The sequence below is a fragment of the Sphaeroforma arctica genome (genome assembly GCF_001186125.1).
Source record: "Sphaeroforma arctica JP610 unplaced genomic scaffold supercont1.148, whole genome shotgun sequence".
In the NCBI taxonomy this organism is placed as follows: domain Eukaryota; class Ichthyosporea; order Ichthyophonida; genus Sphaeroforma; species Sphaeroforma arctica.
The window spans coordinates 115,122-126,533 of NW_014040410.1; the positions used below are offsets into that span (position 1 = coordinate 115,122).

The window sequence follows — 11,412 nt, forward strand, 5'->3', positions numbered from 1 at the left end:
ATATATATTAAATAGTGAATCTATGTGTATGTGGAATTTCACCAGACGCTAGCATGCTCAAGATCCCCCACACACACACATATATATATATACATATAAAAATGTTATAACACGTGCCATACATTGTAATTATCTGCGACCAATAAACTCAAATCGTGTGTAAATGATGCAACCGTACGAGTATGTAAAACATATTTGGTTATACATTTGAGAGTGTATGCCACGTTTTGTCATAGAGATCCCATATACAGCTCCAGTTGGGGCTACAAGTCATTGGCTATCGACCAGACTAGCAACAGCTTATGAAGTAACAGGTTATGTACTGGGATATATATGTATATGTATATACATATGTGATCAATGGTACACATACCACACGTGTTTGTACAGGGTGGTTACATATATGTATATATATATATAAATACATACATACATACATATATACATATATATACACACACACACACACATATATATATATATATACATACATACATACATATATACGCACATACATACATACATACATACATACTATACATATAGCTATTTACAAACATACCATCTGTAGTCCCAGCCAAAGCTACCAAGCCCAGATTGACAGCCAGATCGAAGTGCGCATGGAGTGTGAGCTGTGTGATGGTCTCTGCCACTCCCAACGCACTCACATACGCCACAGGCAGTCGACAGTCCAACAGACTACGATGTGCTTGTGTAAGCACATACTGTGTCTGTATTTATGGATGGATGGCGATGATAATTAACGTACTGTGCTGCGCAGCAAAGGAGCAACAGTCTGTACTAAGATTATGTCTGTATATGCATATGAGCACCGCAAACAGCGTAAAGTGTGGCTGTAGGTAATTGATACACCCACCCACCCACCCATATATATATATATATACATCTATATATAATTATATATATAATGATATATATATCCATATACTTATAGATATATACCTATTCCTATACATATATATATATATATTAATATAAATATAAATATATATACATAGATAGATATATAGATAGATAGATAACACACACACATATATATATATACATATATATATATACATACGTGTAGATACTCTACACAGTAATCATACACAGACGTGTATCTCCTATCCATACTTTCAGCATCGGCAAACCAACCAGACCACCCCCACCACCGCCTTGGCTCCTGGGGACACTCGCACCATTAGGCCCTATTAATTGCCCCTCTGCATCGCGCTTAGGCGATTCTTCCCGGATGCTGCGTGGTGTATGGCCCAAATGGTCGTAGGCAATGACATAGGGAGCGTTGGGTGTAGGTAGCATGCCTAAGCCAAAGCTTTCATTGGCGCAGACGGAGACAAGACTCACACACTGACGGCTGGGCGGAAGGGCGTGCATGGCTGCGATGGACTGGAAGTAAATGTAGTGGATAAGGGGGTGAAGATATTAAAACCCTAGAACCCTAAGAGTAATTGCAAACGAGTGCGAATGGGAAGGAAGCGAATAAACTAAAACCCTAGAACCCTAAGAGTAATTGTACATGAATGCGAATGAGAAGGGGCAGTCTATGGAAGATGAAGACGGGTAGAAGAGAAGACGAATGGCAAGACCATCTGTAAATGAATGCGAATAGACTCTTGTAGTTGTATGGGTAGGAGCATCGATCGATGGCTTTGTATCTGTGGCGAGTGCGATGGAACGCAAGTGTGTATGTGAACTATGAATGCACGGTACACGTGAGCTATGTGTAGGCGGACGTGCTAAAAACAATAAAACATTAACAAAACAACCGGACATACTTAAATGATCACATACACGTACAGGTGTATGTGATTAAATAGGTTTGAGATTGAGAACAGATTAATATATTCAACTACCCCCCACGCCCATGTGTACTATATAATAAGTTTATTTGCACATATACACAGGGATATGAAGACACATGATATATATACATATACATGTACATGTACATGTACATATGCAGATATATATATATATATATATATATATATATATGTGTGTATATATAGATATAGATATACATATACCAAATCCATATACATACAAACATCCACGTTGAGCCCCAAGACTACCTACACACACACGCCTCCATATCCACACACTTACTATCAACATCACACACACCTGCGCCAAAGCTTCACATCTCAAATGCATAATCTCGTCCTGTCGTTCGGAGTATAAAAGCTCGCGCCGCAGCATCGTATCGAGCACCACCATCTGCCTGGCAGCCTGTGCATAGTCTGCTGAGGTTACAAGCAACTCATACACCAACTGGAAACAGCGAATACCCTCAGCATCACGCCCTGAAGATGAAAGTGGGGCCAAGTAGTGAACTGATTCAGTGGGGGAAGCTATGTTGATGAAGATGCAAATTAGGCGTATGGATAGGGGTGCACACACACATACACACACACATATATATATATATATATATATATGCGCACATACATATATACATATTTATTACGCTAGCACTTATGAAGCATCGAGCAATGGTTGGACGTTGTTGTGTGAGGGTTTATGCGGTAGTACTCTGATTTAAGTGTGTCTGGTCATGAGCGTTTCATGTGTTGTGTGTGAGCACGTGAACGCGAGCCACGAGTAAATCCCAAGATCTCATACTCAAGAGAGACCGACAACTGCTACAATCAATCTATAAATAGCACATCTATAAATAGAACCACTCCATAATCAGAACACGCGTGACCAGTGACTCGCATAGTACTCCTCCTCTCCCCGTACCGTTCACGGGCAGGCTGTGGGCCTTGTGCAGCAGCTCCTGGATAATTGTCCACTGCGGCTGCTGGGGTGAGTTGGTTGCGCGTGAGAAGCTCTTGAGTAGCGTGTACTGGGAGTCCTGCCACAGTACCTCTACAAACAGTCGCATGTAGTCCTTGATCTCTGTGGGGTCGGCGTACAGGCCACACAGCGCCTCGAACGCGGTCTCGTACCTGAAGTTTTAGGGTTTAGGGTAAAAGGTCTTTGGTTTTAGGGTTTTAGTATAACGCACAGTGTATAGTATAGCGGAGTGAGCATAAAGCATACGGATAGGACGTTGGCAAAGTACATACGAAAGCATAACTACAATGTACAGCGACAGCCATAGACTATAAGGGTTTAGGGGGTTGGGTTTTTAAACCCCTAAACCTTAAAACCTAAAATTAAGAGACTATAGGCGGGATATGTTTTTGTCCTCCCCCTCCCGCCTCCACTCACTCACTCACAACTCATCAGTGTGCTATTGTGAGAGCGACAGACACACAGCAGCAAAGGGCCCAGAGTCTAGTACAGTGCAGTGAATGCGTCGGATGCGAGGGAGAGGTTGCTATGGTGACGTGGATGGGTTGACCATACTTGCACTAACAAGCACACGAATACATACATGTACCATAGCTGTAGTATAAATACATTATATCACATATATACCTACATGTACTATATCTGTTTTATAAATACACTATATCACATATATACCTACATGTACTATATCTGTTTTATAAATACACTATATCACATATAACACCTATCCGTATTCTATCCGTATTTAGATAATATATATTTATAGACATCCACATCTCTATCTGGATACATACACATACATAAACCGCCTCGGCGCATATCACCTGCCAAGTAGCTCATACCTACATACATCTCTATACAAAAATTATACCTACATACATCTCTGTATAAAACTATACTTGCATACTTTCCTATACAAAACTTATACCTAAGTATATCTCTTTACCAAACTATACCTACGTACATCGCTAAACAAAAATCATACCTACACACATCTCTAAACAAAACATATACCTACACACATCTCTATGCAAAACTTGTACCTACACAAATTTCTATACAAAACTTATACCTACACACTTCTCTATGCAAAACTTGTACCTACACACATTCTTTACAAAACGGCACATACTTCTTCCTTTCCAACGCCACCACCACCCACTTGCGGTAGAGCTCTCGGTACAGCTCACGCGGCAACTCACTGACGTCCCTATCCCCATCACTCATCTCAAACACCCTCTCTCCCTGCACATGCGCATGTGTGTTTGTGCGTGCATGCATATCCTGCGGTACGGATACTGGCCCAGTGGCTGGCGTGACATCCGACAGCAACAGCGTAAGCAACACACACGTGGCCTCTGTGTTCATATGGGGAAACGCAGCCACCAGCGCAGTCAGGTACTCCTCTTGTGCGTTGGCGTGGATGGCGTCGTTTGTACCGAACATCTGTAGAGGAAGGGACTGCAAGAGATTGCGTATACTTTGCTCGTGGGTGTCGCCGGCGCCAATCTCTGTCAGTGGGAGGGGAGCGAAGGATGGGGATGGTTCATGAGCAAGTGATAGAGATAAGAGTGCATGTGGAAGGAAAACTAGCTTGTACATATATATGTACAAACACACTTACTATATACACACATATACACAAACACATACTCTATATATATATATATATATATTACACACATACATGCATATAAGCACATACATTCATACATTCATACATACACATACATACATACATATATATATAAATATACATATAAATATATATACTGGCAAATATTAAATCTCAGATATGCATAGAGAAAAATATATGTCATTTAAATACAGCATGATAATGATAAAATGATATATAACGATAATATATATATATATATACATACATACATACACACACGCAAACGCACACACACAAATATATATATATACACATACAAACACAATAGATGTATACCTTCCCTGACCCACCCCGCAGCCAACAGCAGCAGGGTGTCTGTCTTTGCGCTGTCGCTGCATTGTACGGCCCATCGCCCCAGTGCATATACGGCTGCAGTTGTTTGTCCAGACGGTGAAGCTGCACTCGGCAACAGACTCAACTGCTCAGAGTACACCAAGAAGCTTAGCATGTCCATAGGGGGGCGTGTGTGTGTGTGTGTGTGTGTATCTGTCTCAGCCTTATCCCTAGCCGCGTGAGTCGGCGTGTGTGTGGATGTATCGCCGTCTGTGTGTGTGCGTGTGACGGGGTGTGCGTGCGGTAGTCCCGTGTTCTGCACTAGCAGTGACAGGAGGGTGTGTGCTGCGGCTGTAATGCCCAAGGGCGTCACTCCGTGCATGGAGAGATGCTTCGTTTGTAGACTGGCGTAGCCCTCCAACACGCTGCTAGCATTCTGCATAGTTGACACATAGACAGTTGTGGCGTGTTTGTGAAGTGTTTGTGGAGTGTTTGGAATGTGTTTGTGAAGTGTTTGTGGAGTGTTTGGAATGTGTTTGTGAAGTGTTTGTGGAGTGTTTGGAATGTGTTTGTGAAGTGTTTGTGGAGTGTTTGTGGAGTATTTGTGAAGTGTTTGGAATGTGTTTGTGAAGTGTTTGTGTAGTGTTTGTGAAGTGTTTGTGGAGTGTTTGGAATGTGTTTGTGGAGTGTTTGTAATGTGTTTGTAATGTGTTTGTGAAGTGTTTGTAATGTGTTTATGGTGTGTTTGTGAAGTGTTTGTGGAGTGTTTGTGCAGTGTTTGTGGAGTATTTGTAGTGTGTTTGTGAATTGTTTGTGGAGTGTTTGTAATGTGTTTGCGCAGTGTGTGTGGAGTGTTTGTAGAGTGTTTGTAATGTGTTTGTGATGTGTTTGTGGAGTGTTTATAATGTGTTTGCGCAGTGTGTGTGAAGAGTTAGTTACTTTGGTTCTGTCGCTGAAGGTCATATGTGTGATAGCGTATATGGCAGTTATGAGTTTGTGAGTTGTGAGTATGAAGGCCATGTGAGATTGTGAGTGTGACTTTCTGTTGTGTGTGACTGTGGTCATGAAGACAAAGTGTGCGTGTGACCTTAGCTCTGTGTTCTGTGGGTAGTCACAATCGCGAGTGCAACAGGGGTGTGCTAGGCATGTGCGATAGAGACCGACACTCAAACAGATCTCCGAGATGAAACAAGGGGTTCAGGAATTTTGTCTCTCACACACACACAGAGAGGATATATATATATATATATATATATATATATGCAATATACACATACATACCCCAATGTATACATAAAGGACAACTTGTGGGCATGTCGGTATCCGAACCGTACTTACACCTACCTACACTGTACCTACCACATACGTCCCTGTCGGCAGTTGGCGAGTTATCTCCACCGCATCAACGACGGGGCACACACTCTCAGCCAGTGAGGTGAAACACACTAGTATACACCAAGCAGTAAGAGAAGAATCTGTGCGCGTACACACACAAAAACTTATGACTACCTACACAATACCTACCTCGTATCTGCCCGTCGGTCTCTGGCGGGTCAGCCACACCACGGCGCCCATAGAGCACACACTCTCGGCCAGGGTAGGTAACACGTGCAGGCGCAGGCGCAGCTTCTCTCTCCGGCTTAGGGCTACCTGCGCTACCAGCCACGTGCACAGCAGATACACATCACGCACTTGCGTGTAATGCAACAACGCCTCCTGCGCCACGGCGGCTGCGGTGACTTGCAGAGCGAAGCTGGTCACCTTGTTCTCTGCTGTAGGGTTTTATGTGGGGTTATATGTAGGGTTATAGGGGTTGAGAGCCGTTCTGTTTGGGGTTTAGTATGTTAGAGGTTTAGGGTTTTAGAGATTCAGGGTTTTAGGGTTTATCATATCTCTTAGACACCCCGCCATTTCCGTATGGGCAGTACAGAGAAGAATTGGGCCATCCGAGCCTTAGCGTAAGTGACAGATTCACCACATCAACACAAACACCGTCACTCAGCAATAACTACAAGTTAGTAGACAAGTCTACAGGAAGGGTGGAGGTGCAATAGTCTATTAGCAATGGGAATGATTTGCGCATCAACATACCACACACACACTTTACAAACACGCAGGCACAGGGCAATGCCACCGACGCACACAATGCCAATGGGCTGGGGGAGTGCATGGACGCAACCAAAGACAAGGATACAAACATGTGGACTAACTCAGCTACACACAGACACATCAGTAAATACACACGTGAGTAAATAAACACATCGGCAAATAAACACATCAGTAAATAAACACATCAGTAAATAAGACTTACTCAGCTACACACAGACGCATCAGTCAATCAACACATCCGCATACCATGCGCCTGGGGCGGTGTGCTCAGCCGTTGAGTGACTGAGGTGATGTGATTGAGGGCGTCCTCTAGCAAGTAGATCGCACTTTCACACACCTGTGGTGCATTACGTAATACGTTGGTGTGGCAAGTGATGAGTGGTCATAGCTTTAGGACTAGTGTACTCGTGCACTATGAGTGGGTCTACAATTCGGTATAGTATGATGTGAGTAGTGTTTGTGGTATGTGTGATCATCCACATAGCTATAATACTATGATACGAGTAGTGGTTGTAGTGGTCATATACATAGGCACAACATGACATGAGCAATTCGCGATGGTGTGGCCTGGTGCACGTGTAGTGCATCGCATATATCCCATCACACGCCCCTTCCATCACTCCTTGCCTGGGATATGGTGTGGAAAACACACTGTTGAGTGGCCATACCCACTGATTAGTAACTACTAACCATCGCACTCAAACACCCGTAGTAGAGAATAGACTCACTCGCCTATGACCTGACACTAATAGGCACACTAACGTATTGGGTAGTGACCTTAGCTCTCTATCCCTCGGCTCAGCTGCACACGACTGAGCACGAGCACGAGCCCGTGCGGGTATGCGACGACACGTAGTACGAATGCACACGTACACGATCACGTACACGATGGACACCACCCTCTGCTACACGACATCATCTCAGCCCTTGCCCACGTGCGGACACGTGTACATGTGTGTGCACGTGTGTTAGGGTTTAGGGTTTCAGTGTGTGTTTTAGGGTTTAGGGTTTTAGGGTTTCAGTGTGTCCCCTTACCGCATTGACACGTTGAGACAGAGCCTTGTCATCTCTCTGAGCGCTGAAGTTGTCGCTTACCACCACCAATTGGCTCTCCGTGTTAGCCTTGACACTCACAGCCGACCAATCAAAAGCCAGCAATGCTGCGTCGGAGTAGATCTCGGAGACCAGACGGGGTGTCTGTTTTGACATCTGAGTGATTTGATTGGCCGAGGCGCTGTCGCGTACCACACACAGTGAGAAGTCTTTGATCAACAAGATGCCCTCCGGCTGTGCCGTGATCGATACAACCTGTGAGAGCGCAAGACAGGAGAGGGGAGTGAGCAGACTAAAACCCAAAAACCCTACAACAACTGGGCCACAGAGTGTCAGACAGGGGAGGTGAAGTGAGCAGCACGTGTACAGGCTTACACACGACAAGACAGGACAAAGAACATACAAACAACTAGACCACGTACACACGCGCGTCATAGTGAGCGTCCACGTGTGCTTGGTTGAGTGCACGCACGCGTGATAGGAAGCGACGATGTGTGACGGAGTCACTCTCCACTTGCACACACCCACCCACCCACTCGCTCACTCACCCGGTTGTTGTCAACGACCACATCCAATTCAGCCATGAAGTCATCCCAGGCCTGCACATCGAGGTCATACGTTCCCTGTGCGTGCATCTCGTGTGTGTGTGTGTGTGCGTTGTAGTCACCGCTTTGCTGCAGGTGTTGCATATGCTCCGCCACAGCCGCACAGATCAGATCCCGCACCTCACAAGGCGTGGAGCAGTAGACTATTTCATCGACACTCACTGTGTGTGTAATTGAAGTCACGCAAGCGTACGATGAATGAAGGTATACGGTCATGAGATGTGCCGGTGGGGTCTGTTGAGGTGACACTCAAGGTGTGTGATTGTATGGTGTTGTGTGAGTGCTATGCGATAAGCGGCTCACACATGGTATATATATATATATATATATATATACAAACCACTTTTACACCTACATACACAAACCACCTCTCCACATACACACCCAGCCACGTCTTCCTACACATACAAAGCATCTGTTACATACCAATTGTCTGCGGGGTGTACCTTTCCACATACGCCTTCACCGCCAGAGCCAACTCCATGACGTGGTATCTGTACGGCTGAAACACATGGCTCTGGTACAGTTCGTGTGGGTGTGGCAGTGGGGATGTCTGTGTGCTGGTTGGCTGCGTATGATAGGGTCTGTATGAAGCGCTGGCCTCAGCTGTGGTACCTACCACAGACGTCCATTCGTCTGTGTAGCGGCTCACGCCGCCGTCGTCGAAGAGCGCCCACACTTCGCCTGTGGGGACGGGGTATAGGGTATAGGGTTTAGTGTATGGTTCAGGGTTTGGTCCAGGGTTCACACTCCGTCTTAAGTGTGCTTCAGGTACATACATCTGAGTGTGCTTCGGCTATTTACGTCTGAGTGTGCTTGCATTGGCATGCTCCTTTCACTACCAATATATGAGAACATGCACACGGCCACAGCCAGAGTACTGATGCGTAGACGTGGCATTCATACATCAGCCCACTAGCTATATGATCTTACATTCGAGAAACAAATAAACACACACAGACACACAGACACACAGACACATACATACACACACACACACACACACACAAACACACACAAAAGACTATTGGTAGACATACGATAGCTTCACAATACGACATACAACATTCTAATGACCGCACACGAAAGCAACACAATGTATCATCATCCGATACCATACCATTGCATGACTTGATGCTCACCAGCCCCTGTTGCCCCACATCCGGCGCACCAATCAGATCTTCGAACTTCACTTTTGCCGCACTCTGATTGGCCGAGAGCTCGATCGTAAACCGCGCAAACGCCGCTTCCCCCGCCCCAGCCAGCGCCACCACTCCTTGCACCACGTCCGCGTGCGACAAAGCTTCATCCACACACAGTGTATAGACACGCGTGTCCGTGCCTGTGTGTGAGAGCTCCAGCGTGTTATCACACACACGTGTGTGTGTGGTGGGGGTTCCATGCCATGAGACGGCTGTCAGCGGTGACGCCTGCGACGAGAGCCTGGCCGGTGCTGAGTGTGCACGTGGCTAACTGCTGCACCCCGCCCCCGGACGCTAGGACCAGGACAGGTGCAATTGTAAGGACAAAGCATGAGCAGCAGATGAGTGGCAATGGGAAAGGGCTACCATGTGCGTGGTGGAGGTTTGAAGGGGTGACGCGCAGATATGAAGCATAGATGAGATACGTGGGCGTTGAGGTGTGTTTGGAGTGGACTGTACGCGGATAGACAACCATAGATATAAGATAAATGCTACAGGGACGAAGTAGGTCCAAGCGGCACCCAAAAACAGGACAAAAGGAGTCTGAAGATGCACCTGAAAACAGGACAAAAGGACCACCAAGTCCACTCACATACGTGTAGGTATAGGCATCTCAGCGGTATGCACGCCTACGAATAGCAACACTAAACCCCACAAGATCGGATTGGTGGGATCTCCGAGTGCGTGTGACACTATCGTGTGCAAGTCTATGAATGAGCTCTAGTACCTATACGTGTGTGTGCTTGTGAACGTACACAGGAGTGTAGGACCAGTCTGTTCATCCATACATAGCACACCAACGCTAGATACAAACCACAGACACACAGACACATACATATAAACAAACACCAACGCTAGACACAAGCCACACACACACACATACACACATACACATAAACAAACACCAACGCTAAATATAAGACACACACATACATACACACATACATATAAACAAACACCAACGCTAGATACAAGCCACACGCACACACACATACACACATACATACATACAAACAAACACTCCAAATCTCACGCAGCACAAATATACCGAAGGATCCAAAGAAGCTCTTGTACAAGGATGCACACGGCAGAGACTTAGGTGTCTGACTATCGCGGGTGTACAGATATACGCAGCCGTCAGCGGTACCTACAACGTAGGTAGACGCAGAGACTATGGCTACCACACAGTTGTCTGTGGAGGACGGACACGTGTGGCGCATGGCCGTGAGGGTAGGTATGTCATCCGCAGAGACTGCCTGTGTGTGTGTGTAATTAAAAAGAGGTCTGGAGTCAGTGATATACTTGTAACTACAAACATTGCGGTAGCTACGATACCGGTGAAGTGTACATATAATATAATACTATAATAATATTGATAATATGTATTATATATATATGTGTACATTGACATAAAAAAATTCACCCATACACACAGACACAAATACACAGACACACATACATATAAATATATCAAATATATTCAGACACACATACACAAATAGATACACAATCAGACAAAGATACATATATACATATACTATACATATATATATACATACATATACATAAACCATACATACATATATATATATATATGAATATATATATATATATATATATATAAATATATATATATATATACATATATATATATATATATATATATGTA

The 11,412-nt window shown here is 44.7% G+C and overlaps 1 protein-coding gene across 1 annotated transcript in view; it reads right to left on the reverse strand.

The window, feature by feature from the left end:
* Window positions 1-270: 270 nt before the first annotated feature.
* SARC_03055 (hypothetical protein) overlaps window positions 271-11,412 on the reverse strand; it is a gene marked incomplete at both ends in the record, with an annotated part of 11,728 nt that continues 586 nt past the window's right edge. The window contains 15 exons of the mRNA XM_014303170.1: window positions 271-299; window positions 563-731; window positions 1,138-1,410; window positions 2,149-2,327; window positions 2,767-2,975; window positions 3,956-4,334; window positions 4,778-5,210; window positions 6,299-6,546; window positions 7,130-7,220; window positions 7,919-8,191; window positions 8,485-8,702; window positions 8,968-9,225; window positions 9,662-9,883; window positions 9,918-10,196; window positions 10,792-10,999. Of these exons, the coding sequence (XP_014158645.1) occupies window positions 271-299; window positions 563-731; window positions 1,138-1,410; window positions 2,149-2,327; window positions 2,767-2,975; window positions 3,956-4,334; window positions 4,778-5,210; window positions 6,299-6,546; window positions 7,130-7,220; window positions 7,919-8,191; window positions 8,485-8,702; window positions 8,968-9,225; window positions 9,662-9,883; window positions 9,918-10,196; window positions 10,792-10,999 (3,468 nt within the window). The remainder of the gene's footprint in view (window positions 300-562; window positions 732-1,137; window positions 1,411-2,148; window positions 2,328-2,766; window positions 2,976-3,955; window positions 4,335-4,777; window positions 5,211-6,298; window positions 6,547-7,129; window positions 7,221-7,918; window positions 8,192-8,484; window positions 8,703-8,967; window positions 9,226-9,661; window positions 9,884-9,917; window positions 10,197-10,791; window positions 11,000-11,412) is intronic.